This window comes from Genypterus blacodes, unplaced genomic scaffold (genome assembly GCF_046128005.1).
Source record: "Genypterus blacodes isolate CSIRO-AG114 ecotype Tasmania unplaced genomic scaffold, CSIRO-AGI_Gbla_v1 ptg000112l_1, whole genome shotgun sequence".
NCBI lineage: Eukaryota > Metazoa > Chordata > Actinopteri > Ophidiiformes > Ophidiidae > Genypterus > Genypterus blacodes.
The window spans coordinates 2,388,801-2,403,862 of NW_027466916.1; the positions used below are offsets into that span (position 1 = coordinate 2,388,801).

Sequence of the window (15,062 nt, forward strand, 5' to 3'; positions counted from 1 at the left end):
GGGAAGAAAGGCAAAGCGAGGCCATTTGCATGCTTAGTCATGGAAAAACAAAGAGAGGGAGAGGTAGACAAAAAAAAGTGACGTTTACATTCTATTATCACCTCTTTATTTCTATAAAGCCCATCTGTGCATCTGGAAGTATCTACATTTTGGATAGGCCTCACTTCTGAGTCACTGCTGCTATGTGTGGCCGAGGTGAACCGCTCAAATGTGACACAGGCAAAGTGGCTAGCAGCAGTGGAGTGATGGCATGGTGAGAGGCAGCGGATAACGGCTTTCTATTTTGAGGATGTTGACAGTTTAGAGCCCCCCCTCCCACCCACCCGTGTCACTTTGGTCCGTGCACAAACCCCCGCTGCTGCCAATTTAGGAGCTCTGAGGCCGTTACTGCAACACTGTCAACACAATGGACGGCTAAAATCACCGATTTTCCACAGCAACAGAGAATGTAGAGAGCGCTGAAAATGTGAAAGAGTCTTGAAATGAAGTACCAGGAGTCAAATGTATATCAGTTTCATCTGTGCTTCTTCATTCCCGGATCCCTCCTCACGTTACCCACAGCCAAGCACCACCACCACCTCACACATCCTACAAGCTGCCCCATCCGTAGACCTTCCTCCACTCTACCATTGACCTTGGACATGAAACTATGCATGAAAATTACACTTAATAAGACCATATTGTACCAATAAGTACTTTGTTTAGTTTGAATGACATCACTGTTGACACTTTGGTAGTTTGGATGACATCAATGTTGTAATGTTGCTGGGTTGATGACATCACCATTGTTTATTTAGGTAGCTTTCTGACATTGTTGTGAGCAAGGCTGCCAGCAACAGTTTTTAAACATTTACAAATTTGGACTTTGTAATTTTGTGTTTTCTTATTCAGCATTTACAGGAAAGTTACCTCATCCCGTCCTGTTTACCAGGCCTACCTGAGCAGTGACACAACAGTCAAAAAAATGTCTAAGCCAAAGCCACCTGTAGTTACGACTGTGGAATTGAAAGAGCCCTTAGGCGAGGCAACCGTGTCTGTCAGCCAAAGACGCACCAAGGAGGAGACCAAAATCAGGATACAGGCCTCTCCTATGACAACGGATGAGGGGAATATCAAAGGTTTATGGGACCCTCTGAAGAATGCAATCCAGGAGATTCAGAGGAAGAACAATGCTGGACTGAGCTGTGAGGCGCTGTACAGGACTGCCTACACCATGGTGGTGCACAAACAAGGAGAGAAGCTCTACGTGGGCCTACAAGAGGTCGTCACTGAGCATCTAGTCCACAAAGTACGAGAGGAAGTCCTCAACTCTCTAAACAATAACTTTCTCCAGACCCTGAACCAGGCGTGGATTGACCATCAGACAGCAATGGTGATGATCAGAAGTATTCTGATGTATATGGACCATGTGTACGTACAGCAGAATAATGTTGAGAACGTCTACAACCTGGGTCTGATCATCTTTAGGAATGAGGTGGTTCGATATAGCTCCATCAGAGATCATCTCCAACAGACCCTACTGGATATGATCGCACGCGAAAGGAAGGGGGAAGTGGTGGACAGGAGTGCAATCAGAGATGCCTGCCAAATGTTGATGATCCTTGGCATTGACGGGAGATTTGTCTATGAAGAGGACTTTGAGGAACCGTTCCTTGAAATGTCTGCAGAATTTTTCAAGATGGAGAGTCAAGAGTTGCTGGCAGAAAATGGTGCCAGCGCATACATAAAAAAGGTGGAGGCCAGGATCAACGAGGAGATCAAGCGGGTGACGGACTACTTGGATAAGACCACAGTGGAGCCGATTGTTAAGGTGGTGGAAAGGGAGCTCATCTCCAAACACATGAAGACCATTGCAGAGACGGAGAACTCAGGCTTGGTATACATGCTCAAGAACGGCAAGACAGACGACTTGGCCTACATGTACAAGATGTTTAGCAGGGTTCCCAACGGACTGAAGACCATGTGCGAGTGTATGAGCTCCTACCTGCAGGAACAAGGCAAAGTTCTAGTGTCCGAGGAGGGAGAAGGAAGGAACCCTGTAGACTACATCAAGGATTTGGTGGAATTGAAGACACGTTTTGAGCGATTCCTTCAGGACTCCAATAACGACCGTCTCTTCAGTACTATAGTGGGCGACTTTGAGTACTTCCTTAACCTCCACTTGCGCTCAAAGGAGAAGAGGAAGATTTCTGAAGACAGTTTGGATGAAAAAGTGAAGGCAAGGAAGAGGATTTGAGAAAAAAGAAGAATCACAACAAGGTTATGTTCATGTACATCAAAGGTAGTTTGGCTCTTCAAGTTTAAATTTGGTTATTGCTTAATCCTCCTGCCTAACCACTTAAGAGGCAAAGATGATCAAAGATTTGGTATAATTATGTTGCAAATTTGTTGGCTTGGATGACATCAATATATTTTGCTAGTCTAATGACATCACCACTGGTAATTTAGTAGCTTTAGAGTCCGACACTGTTGTAAGCAACATCGTTTTTGATCCAATATTTGACTTTGTAATCAAATGTTTTCTAATGAACATTTAAAATAAGTTACCTCGTCTGATTATACTGAGAAGTTCTGAGAAGTGACACATCTTTAGGAGGAAGCAAGAAGTGTCACTACACTTACAACAGCTACAGCAATGACGCCATTTTCCTCAGCAGAAGGTTGTAAATAGTAATACATTTATGAAACCATTTGTCTCAGCTGTATAATAAACACCACTGACAATATGTTGTCCCATATATGGTATCTTTGTGGATTGTTACACTGTTTTGTTCCCCTTTCCACATCAATGACTCCTATTGCAGACTTTGCCATTGAAGCAGCAGGAATAACAAATGTGTTTTCCACAATGTAATCTTGGAATTTCAGACTGAATTATTCACATTTCCTTGTAAATATCATATTTTTGGCTACAATTCTGGAGCAGCGCACTAGTTTATCATGTAACGGTGTCTGCAGCAGTTCAAAACCATCTGACACGCTTTGATGTTGACATTGCCGTCCCCCGACACGCCGCCTCAGTCCGCCTCAGTCTCATTCCTTAAGGCTTGGTGGTAATTGGGTTAGCAGGAGGATCCTTCTTCAAGCCCTGGTTCGCCACAACCTCAGCGGGCCCACAAGCCCGTTCTTGATGTCTTAAGACTCAGGAGACAAACTGTCTCACTGCAGCACTCAGGGAGGAGAGGATGTTGGTTCTCAACAAATAAAGCTCCTCATTTCTCCTTATGTGCCGACCAGTGTGTCCTTCATGTATCTGTTTAGTACACTACTAAGCAGTGACTCGTGATAATTGATGGGATTGATGTAACCACAGGCGACACGGTTGATGCCAGCATGTGAGACGGTTATTTGAGATGAGACGCGTCTAGTAAAACCCAAAGAGGTGGGCCATCTGTGCTTGTATCCGTCCATTACAACACACACACACAGATGGTTCTTTGGCCTGTCATTTGTAAACCGCTGAATGGAGAATGTGATAATGCAAGAGCGTGAGTGTGAGGCTCCTCGCAGCCACATGATGAGTCATATCTCTGTCTCGATTTAAAGGAATGTTTGCTCTTTCTTTATAATGAAAACCGCAGCCAATTCATCCCACACATGAAAAATATACATATATGCAGCAGATCAAATTTGCAGAAAGCGCCTAAGAGAGGCCGCTGACCTTTCGAAGATGCATAGACTTCCCGTCATGGATACAGGAGTGCAACAGCAGATATTTTATAGCGTTGCCGTATATCATTAAGCTTCATTCCATCCCCCTTCCCACCGCCGCCTGACTCTCACCCACACACTGCTCTTAACGCAGACCTGTCGTCCCCATTACCTGTGCTGGCTCTCCTCTCGAGTGTTAGATTCCTGACAGGCTTTTAGGGGCAAGGAGTGTTACTGTGACAACAAGAGGACTAAGTGAAAAGAGCTGTTATGAAAGAGAGAGGAGGCGTCTGGCTAGTGGAGCACAAGGGAAATGTGCGCCTGAGCCTTCAGCGTGCAGAAACTCACACGAGCCAAAAATCTGCTGTCAGGCGGCATTCAGAAGCCAGCGCGCGTGCTGTGTGTAATACAGAGCAGCGTCGGGATATTGTTCCGAGTTTCAGAGGTGGGGGAGGCGTTATGAAAACAACTCCGTCCTCACTGGGTGACAGATTTCCCATGCTGGCAATAAAGCCTCGTTACTTTCAAGTCGCAGGTAAAGGTAATGAAATTCAGCAGGCCGGGGCTGACATGTGGAGGGAAAATCTCATCTCACGGTGCCACCAGGCAGCAGGCAGCTCCACACTCACACACCCTTGATGGGCTTTACAGCTCACAGGACTCTTCTTCCTGATAGGGAGCTGCAGAGGAGATGTCTGCAGCGCTGGCCTTTTTCACACTGTCATCCTCTCCCTGGCACGCCTCTCATCCAATTATCATCCTCTAATCATCTTTTAATGAATCTGAATGAGGCCCGAGGCGCTGGGGGAAGCTCCTACTACTGCACCACAGGATTTAGAAAAAAAAAGTTTTCAATAACAGGCCCTGTGATCTTAAAGATTCGCTGCAGCTTTTGGGGATTTTAAGGAGAAATGAAAGGAAAGCAAAGGTAGTTTAGACCACCACCAACTCTAATCACTGATTTATAATGTTGTAAATCTATTAAATCAACAGACCACCTACAGAGCTGGCTAATGCAGGGCTAGGCTGTGACCAAAACGCTCAAAATTGCTCATGAATCTTTTATACTTTTACCGCCGGGGAGCCAAAATGAACCATCTATTATCTCTGCAAAGCTGGATTTTGCAACCTAACCACCGACCCCTTGAATTATTGAACGCGGAAAGGAACGAGCCATTCTTTGTGATCTAATGTCCTCGCATTATATCTCAAAATAAAGGGAACCGTAACTGTGTCACAATATTTCTATGAAAACTATAAACTCGTCTCTCCACTGAGTGTGCAGTTTGCAGATGGAGGTATTGGACTCTGAGCAGGACACAGATGACCTTTTATTACTGAGTAAATTCTGTGAAGGCTTATGTAGAGATTGCAGACCGCGGCTGCTTTAATATCTGCTAATGTGCCTACTTTCTTATCATGCAAGTGCTTTTACCGTTAATGGATTCTGATTGCGTAATACATTCAGCAGCAAGAATTAAAACCTTTTTTCAAATATGTAATTCAGCTTTGTTAACACAGCAGCTTCCATCTGGGACGTCACACAATCACTTTGTTAGTTGTTAAGTTGAATGGCGGAATTTAGCTCAAGATCCAGGTTTAGCCGACGTCGCTCGGTAAGAAGAGCAGATTAACCCCGTGAGTCTGGGTGCTTTCCAATAACACGGACACAATCACGTGTGTCAAAGGAGTGTGAGAGCCGCTGGTTGTAGCCTGGCAGGGTGGCTAAAGCTGACTAATGTGTGTGTTTATTACCATTATATTAATAGAATTTATATTTGATTCAGCCCCTGCCAAGGTCGGTAACAAGGTTGGTTTGTTGTGGACACACTGAGGCAATAAGGGATGTTCACACACTGGCCTGTAAGCTAATGTAAAGATGTGATTAGGTGAAATTGTTATTGTCTTCCTTGTTGTTTCTTTATTGAGCTCTTAGTTTGTTTAACGGCTGTAAAAAAAACAAAACAGAAGCACCAATTAGACTTCATTGAGCCATCAGTCAGTCCGGCTTTAATGGGCTGAGATTCTATAAGTTTGAGCTCCTTGTGCAGTGAAACTCACTATCACCACACAGATAAGAAGCACCAGACCTAACTGTGTTTGGTGGTCTGCGGTCACAGGAGAACACAACCGTCACGCCCACAGCAACATCAAATGAAGATCAGCACATGCATTAACTTTTCAATGCAATATTCAAGCTGCGGAGGCCTGCCGCGGAAACAGAATCATGCCTTTATGAATGTGCATGGCTGCCAGCTGTGCCTGCAAAGCGTGGGAATAAACCACGTTAGCCTCTTCTCGTGTTACCGCCCTGCTGCGGCGCCGTCACAGCCTCTCCGCTGCCCCGCGCTCCATCGATTCTGATGATTATTACAAGCTTAAAAGGCTCCGGCACTTACGTCCTCCCTGTCTTTCTCCCTTAACAAAGACCAATCTCCGTTTTAATGCAAATGCAGCGGTGTCAAATTCAAGGCCGCGTCTTGATAAATGAATCCCATGATGCCTCACTCGTGCAGGCAGTTGAGGAGGAGGAGGAGGGCGGGTTTGCTCCTTCATGTCTCTGGTTGCTTACTTGTTGCAGGGAAGCGAGACCACCCTCATTCTCGTCTCAGTTAATGGAAGCAGCTAACAGCCTCGGCTCTTAAATATGTCAGCAGGTTCAACCTTCATCAAAAGTCCCAGCTGACGCGACGAGTCGAGTCAACCAGCAAGTCTGCGTGTTCCATTTGATGAAAGCAATCAAGTCTTTGTTATGGATTCACCCTCTGCCTCATGAGTTATTGACAGAACAATTGGAGTGGAAATGGCAGTCTGCTCACAGCAAGGTCTCCCACAAGGACACTTCTATTACTTTCAAGCTTCCTGAAGATGAAAAGCTGCCACTGATTATCCTGATTCGCTCACACGGTGCCGTAACTAACGCGACAGAATCAGGTTGAGCCTTTCCTGCGTGCCAGAGGATGAACACTCATTATTTTAATCCAATCCTGGATTTTGTTTGACACTTTTTCTCCCCAATTAGGAGTGGACAGTGGGGTTGGACAGTGGGCGGTGCAGCGACAAGGACAAGATACTTCAGCCGCATTCCCACCCACAGACAAGGGCGATCACGACCAAGCCGGAGTTATTAAACACAGAAATAGGTTTTCTTTAGACCTCTGTTACCTCACCAAGACTGTGACTAAACCAGACAAACACACACACAGGGTCTGCACACCCTATGGGCATGAAGTGGCATGAAAGGAAGGGACCTTAAAGTGTTTTGTGATGTGTTCACCAGCCTGCATCACTTTGCATTATCCAGCCCCCTTCACAAAGCTGCAAACCCAGTACAGTAAGCCTCAGGGTCAGAGCCAAAGTGGTGGACCGACCCTGACCTGAGACTGGGAATGCTGTTGTTGTTGTTGTTGATGCAGATCCATGCTCTGGATCACGGCCAAACGCTCTGGTATCTCCCAGGGCTGTTTGGTCAGATGAGCTGGCCGTTGCTGATTAACATTCAGGCCTGGGGTGACTCATCTCTGCCTCCTCCTCGACCCACAGACACACCCAGAGTCACGGTAACAGACGCTGTGTCGTTACCTTGCCGCTCAACACACCATTTCCCCCTCCGCCTCTCTCATCTGAGCCAGAACGCATTTCTACATCTGAACCTATCAGAGGTTATTGTAGACATGGCAGATGGTGCCGCAGTCACACGGGTGCGGTTGCTCAGAGCCCATATAAACATTCCACGTATAATCACTGCGATGTCTGACGAGCTGTATGGGATTATGTTCTTTGTGTGTATCAGAGGTAATTAGCAGCTATTTCAAAGTCGCGTTAGATTCATAACGGAACATGTTAGACGGTGATTGTTACGTTAGATTTCATTTGCAGAGAACAAGAAAAGGAGCAGCCTAACGAAGCATTCAAACACTAAAATATGAAGAAGCGTACTTCATCACTTCCATTCAGCCTATTCAGAGCCTTTTCCCTCTTAAGAAGAACAAAATGTACACATCAGCTGTGACAGAACGCTGCTTTCTACTGACTGGCAGTGAAAATGGGACAAGGCGAGGAACATTCATGGTCAAGGTCCCCAGAGGTTAGACGGGGCACGATTGAGTTGATGCATGAGGAACGTACTGTACATCTACGAGAGAGGCAGAGTGGAGCAGCAGTGAGACAGATACGAGTCTCATGTTGGTGCTGAGAGCCATTTATCATTTATCAATTTCAACTCAACTGCACAGGAAACGGCTCCAAAGTCTGTGGTGGCAAAATGATTTGTCATTGTTTGTATTCCAGAATTCATATTGATAATAATTCTTATTTATTATAAATCACTATTTCATTGCATTGAATGGGATGAAAGACAGCATAGCGAGGCTCTGATGTGTGCCGTGTGTCCTGTTACTTTTAAACGTGTTATTTTACAAGAGAAACCAACCATCTGCTCCTGCATCCTTAATGGTCAATCAGCTATTAAATTTTCATCGTCCGAATTGAGAAGAAGCAGACTTATGGCTGATTCTGCGTGTAGAGTGCACGGACAAATGATTTGGTTAGGCACTTTAATGACCTATGCTCATCAGCCGAGGATGCTACTACACCCTTGAAAACCAGATCAGTTTGCATGGTTAATCCATCTCCAGGGCTTAATGACGCAGCAGAGGTCCTATAAAGAGAGCGCAGAAAAGCTTAATGCAATTAGAAGATAAATCTCCTCGCAAATATTTTTTATATTATTACAGATGGTTATCAGACTGTGTGCTTGAGTCGGTGCGATGAGCTGATATCTCAGAGCGCCTCATGACTCCAGGGTTCAGAGCGATAGACTGTGAAAACCTCCTACAGCTCCCATGTTCACGGCTCCCCAGAGGAAGACGGAGAGAGCTCGTATTCATTAGCAGAGAGCCGGAACATGTGAGAGTGCGCAGACGAAGCTGTTTAGAACTGGAACGCTTGAATATTTATGATGACGTACAGGAGGGTTTTTTATCTTCATTTATTGCCTTTTTCTCTTCCCATCAACGTGTAAATGTGATGTGCAGTTTGCTGGAGGCAATAAAGACGTAAACAACAAATCCCTCAGCGAGCCCATACCTCCGCCAAGGATGAGGCGTCCTCCAATTATGACTCAATAGCTCAACAAGACAATGACAACCAACTTTTTGAATAATAAGCCACGCCCACTCAACTTTGGCGGCCAATTAAGGCAAAGCGGAAATGAATATAGAGAAAAATAAAATATAACTTTTGCCTGACTTGGTCCAGACTTTCTACATGTAAAGTTTGATGACATTTGATCCCAAACTGTAGGTGGAAATGCAAAAAAACTGTTTTGGAAGAAATTCACAAGTAGTTAGGGCAGAAGTGGGCGTGGCAGTGTGAATCAGGACCGTTTTCCTTCTATTCTTTGTCTCTGCTGTAACGTAAACGCAGCCGTTTAACCCCGGCGGCCTCACTCTGTTCTGCTCAGAGGTGAAACTCTCTGACCATGACCAAAATCACTAAAGCATGTGCGGCTGTAACAGCTCCTTCCATCACATTCATACTAATTCAGTGTGTCAGCAGCACTGCGGGGCTGCGGTCTGTCACACACGTCAGACTGTCACTATGAAGCATGTCGACCACACAGAACCAGCAGCCATTACCAAAACATTTCCTCCATCCAGCATCGGTCACATCGGGCTCCAGTGTCCTTTCAGTTTTCACACTGAGACAAGCTTTATTCTTTATCAGCACCACTAATGTAACGTTACGCATCAATCTAAGCAGCGTTAATGGAAACCGGCCCCACTCAGAGTCATTTGCTGTAATCGTATACGTACGAGATGCAGCAGATGACACATGAGTCGGTGTCTATCCAAAGTGGAAACGCAAATGAGTCAGACTAACTTTCAGTTTTACATAGAAATGAAAGTTTTAGGACATTTGTTGGGCTTTCTTTTGCAGCGCCCCCACTCTGGAGATAAAATAGCACATTCTGACATTCTGGAGTTTGTGTGGGCAGACGTCGGCGCCTGCAGCTGAAGGCCTTTGTTGACGTTGTACATGCGGGGCTTCACCGGTGCCACAGGCCGACTTCTACAGGGCGGGATGGGTGCTAAAGATGAGGCTTGTGACTCAGAGACTCAACGCTGCGCTCGGGGTGAAGCGAAGAAGCCCGAGCGAGTCTGAATCGAGGGAACAGCAATGAAACTGAAAGCCTTTTGACTCTTTGCTGCAGTATGTTTGGAATCATTAACGAGCTTACGCAAGCACAGCTGAATGGGATTAATGTGCTTCATGTTATCAACACCTCAAGGTAACAACTGGGGACTCAGACGGGAGTTAGAAAGTAAAATGTGCTTAACTTCATTCACTTAAAGGAACCTTGAGACTTGTTGGAGTGATGGATGGATTAGCGCTGAGCTGGTGTCAAAACTCTCAATTTACGAGATCTACATTCCAAATCGTACCTCAGGGTCACGAGCTCTGAGTAGTACCCTGAAGAATGAGATCATGGAAACAAGTGGCTGGATTTAGTTTCCTCCGCAGGGCGTCGGGACTCGCCCGTAGGGACGAGCGGAGGAGCTCGATGAAGAACCGATGCTAGCCGACGCGGTTCAGACGTCTAATCAGGGTGTCGCTCCAGGGACGTCCAACTGGGACAACAGGGCCGACCCAGAATACAATGGAGGGATTATTATACATCCCATTTGGGAGAACATGCCCTGGGAGAGGGATGATCTCAGCATGTTGCCTTAGTGACCCAGACCCAGGACCCAGGAAAGGAAAAGAAAGGAAAGAAAGGAAAGGAGTTACTCTGTCCCCTGTACTAAGTGGACAGTCAGTCAGCTAACTCCCCATTAGCACCACGCTTCACAGGCACACACACCAAACCCTGGCAGTGTTTGAAAAAAATGCTCCTTTAAAACACATCGTCAACACTGAGAGACAGCAGCAGTGTGTGTGTGTGTGTGTGTGTGTGTGTGTGTGTGTGTGTGTGTGTGTGTGTGTGTGTGTAGCGTTGGCACAGGAAGGACTTTCCTCGCCTTTTATTTTCAGTCACAGCGTTTCTCCAAGGATGAAAAAATCCTGTCAACACAGTGCACAAAGCTGCCAACACACTGAATTATCCAATTACAGTTTGTTTTTAAGATCCCTCTTCCAGTATTTCCGCGTGTCGCCCCCTCTGCGGCGGCGGGACAGAGAGAGACTGACCGCCGCTCTGGCCAGAGAATTGGGTTATATAACAGATTGAGCTCTGCACTGATGGTGAAGATCGTATTGACCCAACTAGGAAAGCGACCCACTCTGGCACTTAGCACACGGGTCCTCATCGTGACCCTGGCGGTTGGGTCCATGCCGGCGCCTCAGATAACGGCTCCCGCGGTGCCAGAGGAGATGGCGTTAAACCGCTCGTGCTGGATAAAGAGCTGGGAGACGTCCAGAGCCATCAGCTGGGCCACGCTATCTTAAGTGCACACAGAACGAGTGAATAATGGGCCCATAGACGCCTCGGATGGAGGTTAGGCTTGAAAGGGGGGGCGATATTCTCCTTCTACCGCCACTTAAAGCGCATTAGACTGCTGATCAAAGCAGATTTAATATCTCTCAGGAAGCTGGACAGCAGTAATTTATGCAGATCTGCAGTATTCTGGTCTCATCCCCAGTTTAGCAGCGGACTGGACTCGTTCTTTATTATCTCCAAATCACGTCTTCTACCTTCAATTAATGGTTCTAACGAAGTAAATTGGGCTCAAGCATCAAAGGTAAAACCTCTCACACGTGGAATAGTTACATGTACAGTACTTCTCTCTGGATTGTACTTCAAAGTTGTACTTTTCCTGCGATGTGGGCGCTGTAGTGTTTTGTTAAAAGCTTAAACTTTGAGCATAAACAGACGAAGACAGCGAGCCAGCGATGAGACAAATGTGCTGATTGGAATCAAAGAATGGAGGCGATGGTGCGTCTCAGCGAAGAAGATACTTTCCTAAAGATGGAACGTTTCAAATGAGCTTCACTTATTAATTAGCGAGCGAGGAGCAGAGGAAGGAGACAGGAGAGGAGAGGGGAGGAGAGGAAGCGGAAAATGAAAAAATAGATTTTCGGGTCTGATTTATCTCAGGGATGAAAGTTTGGGAGCCATTTGTTAGCAGAGAGTTTGTTCTGTCAGGAACGAACGGTTTGTACTGCGAGTGTGGAAATTACTCGATTATGTCAGACAAACTGTAATTTTTTGAGGATTTGGAATAAAGAGGAAAGTAAATCATTCCTTGTTCTTTTTGTCTTTATGCTTTCCTCCTGGCTGTGTTGCAGTTCAATCTTCCCCTCTGTCTTCTTCTGCATGATGATCCCCAAACTTAGATCTTGAGTCCATTCCACCTACTGTAGTTCCGGTAAGTGAACGCCACATACCCTCAAATATACTCCAACATACAAGTTTGGACACTTTTTTCACAAAAATCTTTTAAATTTGCCAGCTAAATTCTACTAAATTCGCTCAACATCCATTCAATGACCTTCACACGACCACAGCAGGAAGCAGCACAGACATCTCTGCCTTTTACAGCAAAACTCTGCGTCTGGCAGTGGTTTGACCTCCTCGTTTTTACTGTGTGTGTGTGTCTCGACCAACGTAATGCTGCTAATGTCTGCCAATGGGCACAGAGAAAAAAGGTTTAGTCAGATTCTGTGGGAGTCGTAAAAAAATGGAGCCAGTAGGAAACACTGTCAGCTTGTCACCTTGAAAGCAATGAAATGGATTTTCATTTGAAAGAGTTTGAAAAAATCCGAATTTTAAGTTAAACAACCTTCAAACCTGGATTTTTGGTTTGTTTTCTCGATTTGGACAGAACAAACTAATTCACTTTAAAACGGGCAACAAATTTCCCTGTCAAATCGGATGATGGTGCTTAGATCATTTTCATCTCTGCATGCAAACACGTTCCATCGCCTGCACAGTGACGTCTGATTCAGGCTATGCTGTGATGTGGCGAGTCGGGCGTTAACACAAAATTACTCACATTAACCAGAGTGAGAGGCGTGTCTTGTTTTCAATTGAGGGGGAGGAGGAGGGGGCATGGGGGGGGGGGGGGGGGGGGGGGGTCGTTGTCATCACCAACACGATCCAGCTGCAGGCATGATTGCAGTGACACCTGGAGAGATGTGACTCATCGCTGATCACAAAGCGAAGTGTCCTGTACTAAATCACCACTTAGGTTCTGTCCCTTTGACGTAACGATCGGGGTGAAAATGTACGTTGAGGCGGTGCGTTTCTCTCCTTCTTCCCCTCAGAAACAGACATAACAGATGACGCTCTCTCCTCCTGAGCCCTTAGCTCCTCTAATGGCCAAATACATCACCGTCACCCGTCTGCCTACACAGGTAAGATAACACTCCTGCGAGCAGCTATTACTCCTACAGATGCTGGAAGTCATTGCATTTGAGCTTTTACCTTCTATAACTTCACACATTACGGAATATTTTTATCTCTCGCCGCCGCCGAAGCCGCCGATATGTCTTCCGGCAGACAGGAGGCCCGGGACCTCTGGGGGTGAGCGTTTTCCCAGGCGGAGGAGCGTATTGGCGGCCATCTGCCTCACTTGCCAAGCAGCCACTTCGCTCTGCGCCATGCCGCCCACCCACACAGGCGAGAGCCCATGGGTGCTGCGGTCTCCAAAGACGCAGACACCATCCCCCCCCCTCTCCTCAGGATGCTCGCCCCACAGTGAGCCAATTAAGTACCGGCGGATATTTGGCCTCTAACGTTTTCTTCTTTTGATGTGGAAATCCATCTTGAAAGCGTCTGTTGAGCTCCATCGCTGTGACTCACAACTAATTGACACTAATGAACATGTGCACTTAAGCACTGATTTGAGATGCTTGAGTTTTTCCATTTTGGAAGACGTTCTACATTTATTCCACTAAATTTAAGAAAGAAACGCTGCAACTTCTTACTCCACTACATTTATCAGATTCAGATTTTACAAACACCATGAGACTCTGACTTCCTGTTCTTGATCAGCTGATCAAGAACAGAAGGACAGAATCCGACATTCCTGGTATTTCGGCTCACCTGACTCAAATGATTTCCAGGGAAGAACCAATTGAATTTCTGAGCCGGATCCTGACACTGGAACAGAGCCAGGAAATTTCTTAACATAAAAGACGGTTTCTTCTAAAATAACCGATCAGAATCTGGAGCGGGTTGGAATTCATTTCTGTACATTCTTGGTAATAACAAAGAAGTTTAAAGATATGCAACAACCAATGATGTGTGGTCGCTGTGGTGCTTTAAGCTGCTAAATCCGGTTTAAGTTCATGTGTACTTAGCGTTTGAATGTATGAGGTTTACGTATGATGGCGTCTTTCCCCATTGTTGCACCGCTCCTTTCACTGAATGAAGGATTTGAGTAGCTCTTTCAGCTCTGATCACAACAAGCGAAAACATCCTGCTGAAATGCAGCGCCTGCGGGCACATGTGGCGTTACATAATGAAGCCGCGCTCTGAAAATCCATGCAGATATCCATGGTTACATGCATCCGGCTTCAAACATTGTGTTCCATCTGCAGCATGACAGATTCTTATAATACATGAAAAGATAATGAAATCACTTCCATGCCACACACACACACACACACACATCACTGACAGCTATGTGACACCTCTCACAGAACGCCGTTGAAGGACACGAGAGATGCGTGGCTGTGATTGGATTATTCCGGGCTCTTCTCTGGCAGCGGCGTGGCTGTCAAAGCCTGCAGGATTGCTGGCAGAGGGAGCGTGGAAATGCCCAGCGCTACCCTAACAGACGGAGTATTTACAGCCGACAGGTGAAACTGCTGATGTGTGACTCAGCAATAGACTAAAATGACTTGAAAAGACTAAAAACAGGCCCTGACAGTTTATTTATCCGGGTTATTCTACAGACGTCACCCGCCTCCTCCACTCTCGCACTTATCCGTTTAAATCTCCACATGAATGGAGGCTCATTAGCAGCGGGAAGACTCAACGGATTTGGGGGAAGAGCCGGTCACTTTTACCTTAATTATTAATCAAGACCGCAAGCTTGAATCCGCTGGCAGCAGAAGATTGGCTGGTTTTTAGAAGTGATCAAAAACTGCTTTTCTTGAGTGGGGCTGTCACAGCGCCGCCAGGGAAATAACAAGCTCTTCTTCGCTGGTTGTGGAGACATAGCAACCCCCTCAGTTGGCAGTTCCCAACCGGAGTCTCAGAGAATCAGAAACTTCCTCCTCCCCTGTGTAATTAGCCACCAATGCCGCTCACTCGCTCCAATCAGCTAGCGCCCATTGAAAGAGAGGCACCGTGGGTACGATGTAATTACCCTTGACATGGAAAAGACCTCGCGCTGCCCGAACCCTCAGCGAGGGGGATCGGGAGCTTATTAAAACGTTGGGGAGCTGAAACCTGGCAGGCT

General features: G+C 46.1%; 2 protein-coding genes across 3 annotated transcripts in view; one reads left to right on the forward strand and one right to left on the reverse strand.

Annotated features, from left to right (window-relative positions):
• LOC143009620 (regulator of G-protein signaling 6-like) overlaps positions 1 to 15,062 on the reverse strand; it is a 30,130-nt gene that overhangs the window by 14,640 nt on the left and 428 nt on the right. The window lies entirely within an intron of this gene.
• LOC143009661 (cullin-3-like) lies at positions 1,028 to 2,236 on the forward strand. The gene has a single exon (XM_076161720.1). The coding sequence runs from the start codon at positions 1,091 to 1,093 to the stop codon at positions 2,234 to 2,236; it is 1,146 nt and encodes a 381-aa protein (XP_076017835.1). The 5' UTR covers positions 1,028 to 1,090.

Excerpts from the sequence above, each read along its gene's own strand:
- LOC143009661 (XM_076161720.1), top strand. The coding sequence starts at position 1,091 with ATGACAACGGATGAGGGGAATATCAAAGGTTTATGGGACCCTCTGAAG.